Source organism: Nematolebias whitei, chromosome 1, assembly GCF_014905685.2.
Source record: "Nematolebias whitei isolate Nwh7 chromosome 1, NemWhi1, whole genome shotgun sequence".
Lineage (NCBI taxonomy): Eukaryota > Metazoa > Chordata > Actinopteri > Cyprinodontiformes > Rivulidae > Nematolebias > Nematolebias whitei.
The window spans coordinates 57,432,414-57,449,365 of record NC_056498.1 but is presented as its reverse complement, the minus strand read 5'-3'; the positions used below and the strand labels follow the sequence as shown (position 1 = coordinate 57,449,365).

General features: G+C 38.0%; 1 protein-coding gene across 2 annotated transcripts; it reads right to left on the bottom strand.

The window, feature by feature from the left end:
• Positions 1-3,148: 3,148 nt before the first annotated feature.
• zfand4 (zinc finger, AN1-type domain 4) lies at positions 3,149-13,255 on the bottom strand. 2 transcript variants are annotated; one of them, XM_037685692.1, is made up of 9 exons: positions 13,017-13,255; positions 10,911-10,986; positions 10,322-10,389; positions 10,011-10,197; positions 9,668-9,809; positions 7,785-8,987; positions 7,358-7,415; positions 5,645-5,762; positions 3,149-3,393 (listed from the first exon to the last, which is right to left on the bottom strand). In XM_037685692.1, the coding sequence occupies exons 1-9, from the start codon at positions 13,198-13,200 to the stop codon at positions 3,258-3,260; spliced, it is 2,172 nt and encodes a 723-aa protein (XP_037541620.1). In that variant the 5' UTR covers positions 13,201-13,255; the 3' UTR covers positions 3,149-3,257. The 2 variants fall into 2 exon arrangements, with proteins under 2 accessions (XP_037541620.1, XP_037541629.1); XM_037685701.1 differs by lacking the exon at positions 3,149-3,393 and adding an exon at positions 4,934-5,086.
• Positions 13,256-16,952: the final 3,697 nt, after the last annotated feature.

Here is a 16,952-nt window from a genome sequence, read left to right as displayed (position 1 = left end):
TTTTTGTAAGATATTCCAGGAAACAGGAGCGGAGTAGGAGAAGGCTCTTTTGCCTAGTTCAGTCCTCACTGAGGGAACACTGCAGGTAATGATGTCCTGAGAGCGCACGCTGTAGCTGCACTCACGCAGAGACATGTAGGAGGAGATGTATGAAGGCAGCAGACCAAGAAGTGATTTAAAGATGAAAATATACCAGTGAGAGAGTCTGTGTGAAGTTAATAATGTCCAGTTAAATACAGGGTGCAGTGTTGGGTGTGGTAGTTACAGCCAGTTATGAATCAAGGTTACAATCAGTTACAAGGTGTTTCCTAGCATTCAGAATTAGACAAGATCTATTTCTGAAAAAGAAACCCAGTTTAACTTTCAGCTTCTTTACCAAGTTTTCCACGTGGAGCTTAAAAGAATTGACAAATGCAATAGGAGCACGTTTCAAGGATAAAATTGAAAGAAGAACTACAGGGACTGACTTCCTGTTTGAAAACATCCCTTTGGTTTTGTTGGCGTTTAGGACAAGTTTGAGATTTAGGACAAGTTTGAGACGGAACAAATCCGACTGGATGATGTTGAAAGCGGATTGCAAAAGCTGGAAAACACTGTTAAATCCTTAGATTTTGTATGTAAGTGATGTAAACCATCACTCCCAGGTATCTGTGCTCTTCTTGAAGCTGAAAATAAATCATAAAGACACTGGCTGCATGTTTAGACTCCTTGTCCTGTTGAAGATTAAGACTAAGGATCAGTCAGACTTCTTATATATATATATATATATATATATATATATATATATATATATATATATATATATATATATACTAATTAAACTTGCAGTTAACAGGAACATTTTTCCCCAAAAACAATGTTCACAATAATAAAACAGATTTCAGTCTGTAAATAAGACGCAGCAATTTTGAAAGTAGACAAAATGCACAAAGACTGGAAATCCAACAAAGTCTCCACTTATGCTGACGATTAAGAGAATAAAAAAAGGAGTTATTTTGTGTGTGTGTGTGGGGGGGGGTGGGGGTGGCTGCAATAACCAACAGCAGCGCTTTAATGTCTGCAAACAAACACACCAACATGCTGCAATAAAAACCTGTAAAAGTAGATTCTTAGAAACGTTCTCATTTTTGTTGATGGCTTTGCCAGGATAATATTTGATGACCACTCAGCATAAATCATTCCCTAAACTGATACAGGTATGTGATCACAAACCAAATTATATTTTGCCACTTGCACAGACGATAAAAAAAAAAAATCTCACTTCCATTACTGGCTTCTCTTGAAGTTTGACATAAATTAGCATGAATTACTTAAAAAAAAACATTCAGAGGAATAAAAAAAAAAAAACAGTTATCTCCACCGTGTTGAGATGCATTTATGTGCCTGGAGAAAAGCAGCAGCGTTTCAGCGATACCTTCTGCCCAATTATGGTGGATCAAAGGCAGACAGCATGGAGGAGGACAGAGGAGACGAAGACGCAGAGCTGTCTCTCAGGTCAAGGTTTGTCTGACGCACGGCTCCAGCATTCAGGCTGGAAGGAGCGAATAATAAAGTGGCGCCTTCACTTTTATTTCAAAGTTTAAATACACATTTGAAAACATTCTCATCCTCCCTGACAGACTATAAACACTGCTATCTCAAAGTTTGAGTAAATTTCAAATGTGAAGTTTGTTTATTGGAAAATCTTCAAGTTCTGTCAGAACTAAATGATTGGTCTTTAAAAGCATTGCCAGCCAATGCAAGGCAAATTGATTGTTTGTGTGTCTGTTAGCAAAATCTCTCATGAAGCACAGGACAGATCGTTATAAAACTTTCCACAAGTAATTATATGTTCACAACACTTTTGAGCTAATGCCGCTTGTACTTTCCAGAGGACTAAAACTATGGTACTATATTATCCCCATAGCATGTTAGTTTGATGATCTTTGACCTTTAAATGTTCACGAATATGGCAAAGACTTTCAAGTTCTATAGGCTAAATCTAATATTTACTGGTACATGGAAACTGATCCATTGTTGCCTTTAACATACGGTTAATAGAGATGAAGCTAGTGGACTGGTGAGTTTGCCATCGTTACCTCATTAATGAAGGAAGCACCTGACAAGATGGCCACCTCTGGCAATGCTTAAGAAAGGAGTTCCAGTTGACAGGTTTAGTGCATGCTCAAGTTTGGAGAAACCGTTTCCCATCACAGCAGTTCAAGGAAAACTTGTAAGAGTGAGAAGTGACGCCCTCGACGTGCCTGTAATGAGGAACAGAAACTGCGAGCCTCGAGGACACTTCAAATCAGAAGAAATTATAGCGCTTTCTTTTATAAAAAGATGAAATCAACAATTTCCTTCAACATCAACTCAAAAAAATTCCAGTTAGATGCTTAATGTTAGACAAGTGTAAAATGTAACAAAGACTAGAAAACACATGTATGGCAAGAAACTTTATTAGATTAAACCCCTGTAGAAACTTAACCAGCATTAAGTCTTTTTTTTTTGTTGCAACAACTGAGCAGATAAAATAAAAAAAAAATGAAAAAAAAAAAAAAACAACCAAGAAAAGTCATTTTTTATGGCAGCTGCCTTATTATAGACACAAATACCATGACCTTACCCCCCCACCCCATCCTAATAGTTTATTCAATAAGGACACATTACTGACATTCACACGTACACACATTGCATACTTACTATTTCAAAAACCAACCTTTAATTTAAATAAATTGTGTTATTAATAAATATTAAGCATTTCAGTACAGTTCTGTTAAAGGAAAAACGTCATTTGTTATGTTTCAACGTATGTGCCCAGTTAAGAAAAGGCGTTTAGAAGCACGGAATATAAAAATCTGGATAATATCGACACTTTGATAGATGAGCACAGAAATGTATGCAGCCTTTACAGTCAAGAAGAAACGTTAGATGTATAAATATAGCTCTAAAGTGCATCTGTTAAAAAGACTTGTCAGATGAAGTCAACAGCAATCCCTATATTAAAAAAAACAAACAAAAAAAAAATACGTGCAGCAAATATATTTAGTAAAACCTACCTACGCACATGCAAATTTTTAAATACAAAAACAGCTAGTTAAACACAAAGGACATTTGTTCACACTTAATTTTACAGAATATTTATTGAAAGTTTAAGCAAACTTGGCTGATTCTCTCAGAAAAAGGACACAGTGGTGTCAGAACCTTATTTCCATCGGGTTAGTTGGACTTGTCATTGTTCCCAGTTTGCCCCGTGTGACCAGCGAGGGTTGTTGGGTCTAGATCTTAGGCAGCTTCGGAGCGCTGATAAGAGGGTTGGTCTCGTGCAGAAACCGCCGTCCAGCAGTCTTGTAGTCGTAAGTGCAGTCGTGAGTCTCAGCGTAACGGTGGGCGGCACAGAAGTTGTGACCACATCTGAAAGAAAGAAATACATTTTAAAGTGTAGTTAAGAAATAAAATAAATAAATGATGTTTCATCTATCGTATACGCTCTGCAGCTTTATAAACAACATTGCTCCTCCATTGCCAAACATTATTTTAAGCCATCAAACCATTTTTCTGGGCATAAATGTCACTTCAATCCCTGTTCACTTTCTAAGCTTCACTTCAAAGTTAAACTTCAAATATCTTTTTGATTTGTTAAACTAATCCAGTCAGACTTGCTCCATCTCCAACTGGTGCTAAATGCTGATAAAACCAATGGGATGTTGTTTTCAAACAGGAAGTTGGTGCCAGCAGTCCTTCCTCCCATCTCATCCATGCATTGGGTTTATGGATTCTTACAAATTCTTGGGAATTTTAATTGAAGCACGTCTCTTTTAAAGCACACGTTGAAAACTTCATAAAGAAACTGAAATGGGAACTGGGTTTCTCTTTCAGAAATCGAGGCCGTTTATCTCTGAATGCTAGGAAACACCTTGTAGCTGCAACTTTCATACCAGACATTGATTATGGTGACATTATTTACATGAACGCCTCTGACAGCTCCTCGCAGATGTTGGATGTGGGTTTGTCACGATAAATTTTGCTGGGCGATTAATTATCTCAGAAATTATAACGATAAACGATAATATTGTTTGGAGACCGTTTTAAACTAATGTAATGATAATGACACGATAACGCAAGTGCATCCTCTCAAAGATTAATAAACTTTAATTTCAAAAGAACACTTAACACTGGAACTGGAACACAAAATAAACAAAACAACCAAAAACAAAAATGAAATGGACTCTCAGTCTCCGTTAACAAAAAAACGCACTTGAATAAAAACTAAATATTACCAAAAAAAAAAAAAAAGGAAATTAAAAACTACATTCAACTAAAATAATCTGTATTGTCTGTAAACTAAACTGCCCTTCAAACAATAATATTAATAATTAGTTTTATATAGAAAAGACGGAAAAAACTGTCAAGTTTTATAAACAAAAAGTGCACACTATAGACGGCCCACCGGTTGTAGTTTTTTTTCCCCAGCTGGGAGAACTGCTTTGGATGATTGTGCTTTAGGTGCAGGTTGGTTATGACAAATGCGACATGCCGGCTCGCAAAGGTTCAGTGGTTCAACTTGGTCGTTTGGTTTGAATCTGAAGTGCTCCCACATTGCTGCTGCTGAGTTCGACTTTGAAACCAACTCCCATTTTAGAGAGGGGTCAGTGAAGAGTACTGGAGTTAAGCCTTTTGTCATCCAGTGTCTTCAGTAGAAAGACATGAAGAAAAAATAAACCAGATAAATTAAAATTATCAACCTCATTTTAATTGACCATGTTTATCGCGACAGGCCCAGTTGGATGCTGTCTATCACGGTGTGCTAAGATTAATAAATGGTTGTAACTACCGTACCCATCACTGCAATCTGTACTCAGTTGGTCATCATTAACTCCACACAGGCTCTCACACTGGTACATGTTCATCTAAAAATCCCTCCTTGGTCTGTTGCCTTCTTATATCTCCTCCCATGTGACGTTGTCAGTGCAGTTACAGCGTGCGCTCTCAGGCCATCATTACCTGCAGCGTTCCATCACTACGGACTGAACTCGGTACAAAGACCTCTTCTTACTCTGCTCCTGGAACAGCTTGCAACAAGATCTGAGGCCGTCCACTTTGATTGCTTTAAGGGAATTTAAACGTGATAAGGTCATTATAAAAATCTAAGCAAATATATGTTCTTGTTTTCAGTATTTTATGTTGTTTTATATGGCAGCTTGGTTTTATTATTTGTATAACACTACTTTTATTTTAATAGCTTTATATTGTTGTATATTGTCTGTACTCTATATGTTGTCTGTCTAAAACAGGTCTCTGTTGAAAAGGAGTCCTCGTGACTCAGACTACCTGTGTAAAAAAAGGTTAAATAAATAAAAAAATAGAATAAAACACATTACTCAGGCTACAGATTCAGTACATAATCAATGTTAAAAGATACTCGCTGTTGTAGATTAGATTTAATGCGAGCACCCGAAGCAGGGCCCAGAGAAGAGTACAGTATGTACTCGTGCCGTAGGACGGTGGCAATTTCGATAAAGTTAGTAACTTGATGGAGAACAAGAAATAATTTTTGTTCAAGATATGGCAGGAAGTCAAAGTGAACAAGGTCAAAGATAAAATTAAATCTTTTTAAATTTTTTTAAGTAAAGTTGATCAGTAAGCATGAATTTAAAAAGTGTACCTGCATTCGTAGCTGGTGGCCAGCCCAGTCTTTTTACCACAATGGAAGCAGTGCTTGGAGCTCTTTTTCTTGGTGCCAGTGGGGGCTTTGACTGGAGGTAAGTGGTACGTTGGAGTGCCTGAAGGCAAATGGAACATTTTATCTACACAAGTTTGGTTAACATGGCAAAGATTTAGGGTACAACTAAGTCTCTTTGCTCAACCTAAGCCTTCATTAGTTGGTCCAGTTCAATTACCGTATTCTTGCTGTAAAAACGATTCCTCCAGAACAGCCTGTTCTACTCATATCTTTTTTTGGGGCCTTCCTGTAGCGTCAACAGTTCAACTGAACTTTGAAAAATCAAACAGGTTGTAAATGGACTTTGTGATACTTTTCGTAAACATGTGTTGGTAATTGGGTTCAAACTAGATGAACCAGTTAAAAAAAATAAATTAAGCTAAATAAGAAAACCTTCCTGTCACATAAGAATAGATACAACCTAATATGGTTCATTTCCAAAAATCAGGAAACAGGATTTTCTTTGTCATTGTTTGGTCTGTAATAATAATACTAATAATAATAATAATAATAATAATAATAATAATAATAATAACAACAACAACCAACAACAACATCATCAACAAGGTACCACTTTACAATAAGGCTCCCTTTATATATGGCTAATAAATAGTTTATTGATGTTATTAATTCCTCAATAAACACTTTATAAATCATTAATAACTGCTTATTATGCATTAATTAAGGGTGACAGAGACAAAACTGACCAGTTTCTTGCCAAATAGTGATCCAAATTTGTTCACCTATATATTTAATCTAGAGTTGTTATATAAATATTTTAGACTAAGTTACTACCTTGTAATCACAATAAGCATTTGTAAACCTATTTTTTAGGATATAATATTGTACTTTATCACTGCATTATAGATATCTAGAACTAATATTATATCCTAAAAATAAAATTTATAAATGATTATTGTGCTCACAAGGTAGTAACTTAGTCTGAAATGTTTTATATAACAACTCTAGATGAAATATATAGGTGAACAGATTTGGATCATTATTTGGCAAGAAACTGGTCAGTTTGGTCTCTGTCACCCTTAATTAATGCATAATAAACAATTCCTAATGATTTATAAAGTGTTTATAGAGGAATTAATAACATTTCTATAAACTATTTATTAGCCATCTATAAAGGGAGCCTTATTGTAAAGTGGTACCAACAACAACAACAACAACAACAATAATAATAATAATAATAATAATAATAATAATACAGCCTGGCAGGTTTTTGCAAAGTCCTGAGAAAAAAAAATATGTCAGCTAAAAGCTTTAAACTTAATTTTAATTAAGAATTGTTTATGTATTGCTCCCACTAAAACGGGTCTTTTTTTAATTTTCCTTTCGGCTGCTGCTTTGGCTCGCTGCAGTCAGGGGCTGCTGTAGATCTGGCAATAATTTTTATGTCAGATGCTCTTCCTGCAACCACAGATCACTGAAATGCTCTGTGTAAAGCAGAGGGCTGCCATCTAGGGTAGCCAGGGGGAGTACCCCGCCTCTTACACAGGCACCAGCAACCCCCGTGACCCAGAAAGGAAGATGTGGGTAAAGATAATGGATGGATGTAAAGTGTATCTGTACATTTCACCCATTATTGTTAAAAACTGATTTATTAATTAACAAGAAGACTTAGCAACTTCTGTGTGTTATCTTTACCTATAGCCCCAAATGAAGACGTCGTGACTCCCCCAGACGACACAAGACAGTTGCTGGTCTGAAAACAAAGCAATATGGATAATTTTAGAGCCAAACAATTAAAAAAAAATAAAACCTACAGAGCAAAGTTTAACACATGGAGTAATACAAATCACAGCCATTATTATTTCTGTTAAGGAGAAAAACAACAACATCACATCAACTAAAAGAAAACGTGTGCCACCAAATATGTGTAGTTTCCGAGTGTGCCACGGTTCATGAAGTGTCAAACACTGCAAGTTAAAGGACGAAAAGTGTGTGTGTGTGGTTATACGATAACAAATGCTAACTAAAAAGTTCTTTAAAGAGCAAATTACAAACATTAAATACAAAATGATCATATTTCACACATCTAGACATGGCAGTTACATACAGTCTTTGTGCTCACCCTGTAAGATGATACTGCTCGGCGCAACGGTGACATTTGTCGAATGGGATCATCCTGAAGAAATTTATTAGGAGAAATGGATGGCAGCCTGGAGCCAAGGCTGCCCTGTCCTGAGGCAGCAGGAGGCAAAGTCAGTGCAAATCCCAGACTCTCTCCAAGGCTGTTGTCTGGAGCTCTTGTGGAGAGAGAAGCCAAGAGCTCAGCGTTGTTCAGAGACCCCAGTGGCTCTTTACAGGCCTGGTTTGCAATTTTGGTGATGCCTCTTGCTTCTCTCTTAGAAATGAGTTCTGGTCGTTTACCCGGTGACTCTACTTTAACACCGCGACGGCGTGGCGGATGAGATGACATGGAGGCTGGTGGATGAGGGGGTGTGCTGCCAGGCTTTACTGAGGATTGTGCTTGTAGGTTAGACAGTAAAAGTGGGGAATCAAAAGGCTGAGACAGCAGTCTGGTTGAAGCTGATGGGGAGGTGGAGGCCGTTAATGGAGAAGGAGGGCTGATATGCACCGATGTGCCAAGCTGTGTTTCATTAGTTCTGCTGGTGAGTGCATCACTTGTGCCAAGTGTCCAGGGACTTATTGGAGAGGGGGAGTGTGGCAGCTGGTGCGGAGTCCCGACATCAATGGGTTGACAACCCCCCTCATGCTGGATAGAAACATCAAGTCTTAGAGGGTCTGACAAGTCCCCGAATGATGCACCAGGCTGTGTCGGTGCCACAAGCCCTACAGGCTCCTCTAATAAACCCAGCCTGACCAGCTCCCTTGAAGGCTCCGCTGTGTCAAAGGGGGGTTCAGGTGGGGCCCTGCTGCACAGTGGTGGAAGCTGAGGATAAACGCAGTCTCTCATCAACTTGCTGCCCAAGTCCATTCGAGACACTTTGGGAGGAGGAAGGATTTTTGCAAAGGATGAGTACGTCTCCCATGGTTCCTCCTCCTGCAGCATGTAGCAAGAAGGCGACAAGAAAGAAGGAGGCGACCGTCTAGGGATTGTGAAATGAGAAGAGGTCGAAGCTGTGGGGGGAGGAGAGGGATCTATAGATTCATTGTCTACAATTGGAGGTAGTGGAGCACTTGTCTGCCAAGGCTGGTTGATCTGTGAGAGGGAGCGAAAGAGGCGGTGATGGTGCCGTGTGCTGGAAGGCCCAAAGAAGCTGCCACTGGGATGGGGGCCAATAGGAGCTCGCGGCTTTACCTTTGCAGTCTTCTGCAAGACAGAGAAGGTCAAAATATATATTAAAAAAAGGACCTCAAATGTTTTACATATTTAAATTTTCTCATCCTGTACATTGTAATTAACAGTTCTTTCATTCATAAATTTAAGAGGTTAATTACGAGCCAAAACAAAACAAAAGTACAAATAAATGTAAATATCTATGTTTTAGATTGGAGTAGAATATTTACACTCAGCAAAATGGTTGGGAAATGTATTTATATGTATTACTAATTTATCCCAGAGGCTCAATGGGACTAACCTGTATAAATAAAGATTGAATGAAAAATTAAGATAAGAAGGGCTTTATTTGATAAACTTTTTTTTTTTTCCTTTTCTTGTACACTTTAAGAAATTCACCCTAAAAGTCTGGAAACTTCAACAATCTGCACATGTAGAATTAATGCAGGTACTTTATTAGAAATTTCCATCCTGATCAGAGTTAAAAGCACAAATATTTGAATGTAGCCACAAAACTGCCTATAGCCTCACTTTATTACCGGTAATGTTTTTACAGTATAATTTATGCAAGTATGGTGTTTGTTCCTAACAAATGTTTTCATTTAACAGACATTTCACTTACAAAGTTATAAATTAAAAATAAAATATGAAGCAAATGAAATATAACTATTCTGTGGAGGTCATGTTTATATATACAGTAAGTCACAGGGTACCTTTTTGTTGAGATTCATATCTTCCATCTTGGCTTTGAGCAGCTTCATTTTGGTCATGGTAATAGAGTTCTCAAGGTTCTGCTGTGCAGCTGCAGAACTCTCTCCATCCTCCTCTGTATGCGCATTGTGCACTGAGCCACCGCTAAAAACACAGCAGCCAAAAACAGCTATTTGGTCTCATGGGTTGTGAAAAAGCTCATTTCAAAGTTTTCTAATTCAAATTTCAGTTCAACATTAAAATTCTGTGTTTACAAAGGAACAACACTTCTTTCCATTTATTTGTGCATAGTTTAAGCGTTAGGGACAAAACACAATTGCAGTAAAATATTTATATTATACAAACCTTAAGGACTCAGATAAAGGGGTCATTGTACCATCTCCCCTATCAACCACTCGAAAGAAGTTTAACTGGTCACCCTCACGATACACCACGAAAGTGACCTGCTTGTTTGTCAGATTTTTCTCCCAACTGTCCTCTTTTGTGCTCTCCATAAGTTCAGCCACTTCCTTGATAGGATCCTCCAAAGTTACTGAAAAAAGAGAAACAGAGGGACATTGTGTCATTAAAAATAAGAAACAGCTTACTTTATGAAGTTTATTCATAATAAATATATTTATACATTTGGAACAAAATACATATGGTATGCTTCTTACCCCTTCTGGTGTTAATTGGGCCTCCCCTCATGGCTAAGACAAGTTTCAACGTGCAGCCCTCAGCAATGCTGCAAACACACAAAGAATACTTAATGCAGCCCGAAACATGAATGCTATATTAATCCAGTGTATAAAGTATGTTCAGGAAACATTTACTTTAAGTGCAAGATGTTTCAACTGTGATCTACAGTAAGCATTTCAAGGGATAGTTTCGGATTCAGCTAAACTCGAGTATAGGACTGGAAATGGCCCTGAAACAGCACTTCACTGCTCCCCCCAGCCCTGCATCTAGAACTTTAAAAGCATGCTGCAGTGTGATAGAAGGGTTTGGTTAGATCTCTCAAGAGGCTGTTCAAGTGAAAAATTAAGTGACAAAAATTCATAACAATACCACCATCTGCAGCCAGTGGAGCACTGGAGGGTGATTTCTGCAGCCCAGAAAATGACAAGAGAGGAAGAGCAAGCTCTCTAAATATGACCCACATGTCTCTACATCTCTACAACATGTAATCAGAGTCAGTTCCTCCATGACAGCAAGCTCAAATACGTGATTTTGAAAGGCAGGATGCGTTGGGAGAAATTAATTTACCCATAGTCATGTAGACAGTGATCGTCATCCAACTCTACGTTGTTCCAGATAAGATGCTGCTGGGCAACAGGGATACCTTTATGCAGTCAGAGAGAAGGTAGGAGAGAAAACAACCCAAGTTCACAAGAACGGGTTCAGATTTCATTCATTAAGTTTCCATCCATCCATCCATCCATCCATCCATCCATCCATCCATCCATCCATCTAATATAATCTAACAAGGAAAACAGTATCAATACAACATGATAAATGATTCATGCCTGCCGCTAAAGACAAAACTACACATTGGCTGAAAAAGTGCCAACTTCACAATAGATGCAATTGGCAGCTAAAATAGCCAAAAAAATAAATAATAATTATCAATAAAAACATAACTTAAAAGTAGCAGAATGTTACCAATTAATAAAGTCTGACAAATAAATTAACGCAATTAGGATAATTGGAACGCTATGTTTCAACTGCATTTAAAAATAACCAATAATGTGATGAAACACTTTTATATGAGAAGGTTCTCTAAAATTATTGATTGGATGATTGGAATGAGAGATGTGTGGTCAAATAGCTTTTGATGCCTGCAGTCAGTAGAACCACTGACTCTATGCTGGAGGTAAGCCATAAATATTAGTGCATGAGGAGGCAGACAACTCATAAATAAACAAATGAATAAATAAATAAAATGTATGCCTCACACTCCAACAACTTTGAACACGTTTTGCAGTCTGTTGTGTATCAAATGCCTCCTTTGGGTGATAGAACACATTTATTATGTAAAGCATTAACAGTCTAAACAGACTGACTTTTTTATTTGACATACCAGTTTAAAAAAGTGAATTTGAACAACCTATTAATATAATTTTTACGTTACTAAAATATTCAAAGTTAAGCGATTAAAAAAAAAAATCTACTAAAAACCTGTCCAGTAGATTGACAGGACCTTTGACAAGCCATTACATTACAGGGCACGGAGTTGCATGTTAAGTACAATAATTATAATGTGTTATGTATTGTCATCATTGTACGTTCCCATACAATGGTGAAATTGGCTCTCTGCTTTTAACCCATCCACCACCAGGTGGAGCAGTGGGCAACTATAGAAAGCACCCGGGGAGAAACTGGGGATAAGGTGTCCTGCTCAGAGACACCATGAGATGCGCAATGACCGTCGATCGAACCCAGGACCTTCGGGTCCCCGAGTCGGCTGCCCAGTCCCTTACACCATCCCTCGCTACTTCACGGTTCATTTTTTGCTGACTCACTCTGTCGTGGTTTTTCAAAACAAGATTGGACATGAAACAATTGGCTGATTGATGGATGAGCCGCACGATCGGCAGGGAATTTTTATTTAAAATTAATTGTTTTAAATTATTTAGCACCTGCTGCACCTGTGTGCAGCCCACACTGCAGGAGAAACTTCCTCCTCTGTTGATCTCCCTTCTGCAGCAGAGAAGTGGGCGTGGCCGAGAGCAGAGTTCATTTTTCACTTATCGCGGGGCTTCAGGGTACGGACCCCCAGCGATAAATGGGGGACACTAAATTTTAAACTAGCACACCACAGTAGTAAGCTCATACATATAATGTGCAGCACTTTGGTGTGGTAAGCTAGTGAGCCAAAAAGAGATTAAAATTTAACCAGCTTGAGCTCATCTCAGCTCAGACGTCAGATTTTTTCCCTAAAGCAGTGAGAGTACTGAAATGATTCTCAACATGCCTTAATGAAAACATTTGTAGTTTTTGTTATAAAATCTTTTTTTCTAATGACAATTTAACCAAATTCCAATAACTAGCCCAGTGTCAATGGTGGTCAATAAATTTCAGGTGAAACTGGAGAGAATACAAGTTAATACAGGAGGCTTGAAAAACAGAGAACTGCTTTGGAAACTGGCTATTTAACAGAACACATTTATGCTCTCTCCTGCCCGTTAAAGCAAGTATTATTACAAGATGTAGGCATGCAGTTTGCTCGTCATCTCAGGTCTGAAATCAATAGATATCTCCTACATCATTAACTTCACATTCAATGCAAATATTTGGCTTGTAAAAATGAATGGGCACATTTTCCCAACGGCAGCCTAAAAAATGCAAACTATACATTAGTGAGCTGTGTACCTTCCAGCCTCTGGATCTTTGCTTTGACTGAAATGACAGCTTCAAAAGGCAACACGCGCAGCTCAAAACAAGTCCCTGTCAGGGTCTCTATGAAAAGCTCCATAGTGTCGTAAAAAGGAAGCTTATACTGAAAGGTTCCCATGCTGTCGTCATTGAAGAAGGGTGGCTCCTTCCTGTTAGTCATCTTGGCCAGTTGGGAAAGAGACTTTAGGAAGATGGTGAAATGAGGAGGCTGACCCAAGATGATAAAGAGGGGGACCGTTCACTCGCCTCACTACTGCCACACATTATGTAGGATGGCCTCAGCTGCAAGATAAGACAAGAAAAAGGAAACAGTTATAATTACTGGTCTCAACAGTTTGATGTTTAGAGTAAACAGCATGAACTGAAGTAGTGATAAAAGCTGGTTTTGCATTCCCTAGCTGAACTCATGCAGCAAACTTACTTGAGATTTGTTAACCCCTTTAGTTATTGTTCAGAATTTTAACGTAACCCACAACTATAGGCAACTGTGAATGAATGGACAAAGAAATGGATGACATCATTTAGGAAGACAATGGAAAAACTATCAATATGAAAGTTTGAAATAGGATTTAAAGAATAACTTTTTTTCCCCCACTTGTAGCTACTGTATAATCATGGCACGTTTTCAGTGGCACTCATAAAACATTCAGCAGAGCATCAAAGGCCTTTGCTAAAATCCAAGATCAGGTGTGTTATATAAGCACATCTTAGGTATAAAGTGTCCTGAGGCTGGGCACAGCCTTAAACCAATCATCTTGTGTGCCACCTGACTTGAACGTGCTGCACAATATACAGGGAAACTGTAAGAAGAGGAGGTCAGACTATCCACACCAGTATCTGATGTAAGTAAGACTAGCTGAATTTATCAGGGATGCATGACATAGCATTTTTGCCCACATCCAATATTTCCCAACATTTTGTGATACCACCATCTTTGTTTAGCGCCATCTACCGAATATGGAACCCAACAGTTGATGGGATTGTTTGGGGGTAACAGACAGTGAAGTCAATGATGGACATGTTATCAAGTGTTGAAAACTGGATTGTTACACAGCTTAAAGAGTTTTTGTTGGTTCGTGATTTACCCATTTCTAATCTGAGATAGGACATACTTGTGCTGTTATGATACTTGTATGTCGGGAAACCGAAAATGACAAGCCAACATATAATCTGGAGGCAAACCCATCTATGAATCTAGAAATGCTGAGTATAAAATGTCCTTCTTTGTTACACATCATATTTGGCATAAATATTAATTGGTCAGTGTGTTTTTGCTATAATGGTGGTAAATGCATTTTTATTGTGGTCTGTAACCTCCTGCGTGGTGTATGTTATTGTTAATTAACTGCAAACAAATGTATAGATGTGTTCAAGTTTTCAGCATCACTTATTGAAATAAAGTAATAACCACTTTAATTCATATGGGGCAAATAGGGATACCGTTGGCTGACTATTTATATGCTTTCAGTTACAGGCTATAGAGTACCGGTATATATAGTACATTGCAAGTAACACTTAAAGGGGCCTAATCAATAACTACTTAAGGTAGTCCATACTTATATCTTTTGTAATATTAAGTGGCCAAAATAATCTGTAGGCAAAAAAATTTGAAACATGGCCAAGATCGCTGATCAACATATTTATCATGGACCTCAGTGCAACTACCAGGTTTTCACAAAAAAGTTAAAATCGAGTAATCTGGACACAATTTAACTTATTTACCTGGATGATTGAGTGTACTCTTCTACCAAAAGTCTTCATTATTTCATATATTCTTACTTGTTCTTGAATCTGCAATCATTGCTGCTTATATACACAGAACATCAATCTCCAGGACCCATTTTCACACTTGATCAAGTCATACAACTCTTTGAGCTAAACAAAGATGGCGGTATCTGTGAAATGGCTCATACACACATTAGCCACAAGCACGCCTAGTTTGACCTGTCCTTGGCTAATACAAACATGATTTAAAGCAATAACTGGTCAATACAAATTATATACTGTTGATAATAATATGCAATTTTCAAATGTAAATTTCAAATTATAAAAACTGTGTACTATGAATAACCTAGTCCAACTTGGTATGCATTCATATGTTTGTATGGTTCAAAGGTGCATGCTTTTCTCTCACTTACAGCAAAAGAGTAAAAAAATAGATGTTGCAAATTTCTCATGAACAACATTATATATTTCCTATCAACAGACTGAGAAAATTAACACGAGAGTCACTATTTTAATCATTACTAAAGCTCTTTACCAATTTAACTACAATACTGGGAAATTTGATTGAGGGCTTGCAGCTATGACCACAATAAACCACTTTTTTTTTAAATTAACCTTTTGAAGAAACAAGGGATTACAAGCACATATGACTATAAAGCTTGAAAAATAAGAGTAAAAACACAAACGGCATAACATACGGTGAAATTCACACAAACTACTCAAAATAGCGTTGATTTTAGGGAAAATTGATACTTATAATTTTTCTTCCGTTATGGAAGGTGAGCTAGATAAGGAGATGAACGCACTCGTGTGGAAAAAAGCACACACACACAAAAAAAATCTACTTTCTGTGATTTCTGTGTTGGGAAGAGGCCGGGGATGCAGATATTCTGCAACCAGAACCACACCTCTAAAAGAAAGGTTTGCTCTCAAATATATAAACAACTGTATCCACCAAATTTCTTGGCAGTATTTAACCCGTGGAGCAAAGTATGACCGCAGCAAAGCAAAAGCTACAGGCTAGGACATGAAGCTAACAGAGATGGAGTTCAGCTTGTGTCATTGCGATTTCAGTCTTGCGTTAGCTAGCACGAAAATATCCAAAACATAGCTCTTTTTAATAAACATATATCTGCATTTGATTGTGTTTTTGTTAAAACACACTTACCAGTAAGCCAGTCTAGTCGACGCTTTCGTTGCCATGATGATAGCCAACAACTCAAACAATGGCTTCCTTTCAGAACAGGCTAGCAGGCTGCTAAGCTACATCCAACGTCTTAGGCTCTCTCAGTCTTGCGCAGCCGTCGAGAGGGCAACGAACCAAAGCTAAGCGGCATTCCATTTAACTGTAAAAACTACTAAAGAAACAAACTAAAGCGGTGACCGTTGTTAGCCGCCGTTGCCCCCTGGCCGGAGACATCATTGTACCTGTCAAAATACAACCGAACAACACCTTCATGACTCCGGTTTGATTGATAAACAAAAGAACCAATAGGGAACGAGGAGGTGGGCGGGGCAAAATGCCACAATTCTGCACCAAGATAACTTGTCAATATTTGCACTACAAATTGGTGGCTACATTTTAATAATTTTTCTTTATCGAAATGGCACTAGTATAAATGCAACTGAGATAAGCAACACATTTTTTTTAAAATAATAAAACAGTTCACAATCTGCAGGTTTAAAAGCTACTCATTGTAAAGTATGAAGGGTTATCCTGAACTATATGAAACGGTGCTGTTTTATTGAGCCAATAGTTTCCCAGATATGCTGAAATGCAATTCTAAAATGCGGGTATGCACTCAGTGTAAACAAAGTTAAATTGGAGGCCGTCTATCATGGTTCGCTAAGACTCATAACTGGCTGTATCCATCATTGCACCCTGTATTCACTGGTCATTAACTTCACACAGACTCTCACATTGGTACATTTTCATCTTTAAATCACTTCTTTGTCTGTTGCCTTCATACATCTCCTCCTACATGTCCCTTTGTCAGTGCAGCTACAGCGTGCACTCTCAAGACATGTGCCCTCAGTATGGACTGAACTTGGCAAGAGCCTTCTCCTACTCCGCTCCTGTAACCTGGAACTCCTTGCAAAAAGATATGAAGTTGTTGGCTTTGACCACTTTAAGGGACTTAAAACAACTGTTAACTTCATGGCAAAAACAAAAAAAACCATTGCAGA

What these genes read in the sequence shown, in the direction of transcription:
- zfand4 (XM_037685692.1), bottom strand. Translation starts at nt 13,200, where the DNA reads ATGACTAACAGGAAGGAGCCACCCTTCTTCAATGACGACAGCATGGGA. An exon ending in AAAGATCCAGAGGCTGGAAG is followed by an intron (nt 10,987 to 13,016) that starts GTACACAGCTCA and finishes GACTGCATAAAG; the next exon opens with GTATCCCTGTTGCCCAGCAG. An exon ending in CCTTTATCTGAGTCCTTAAG is followed by an intron (nt 9,810 to 10,010) that starts GTTTGTATAATA and finishes CTGTGTTTTTAG; the next exon opens with CGGTGGCTCAGTGCACAATG.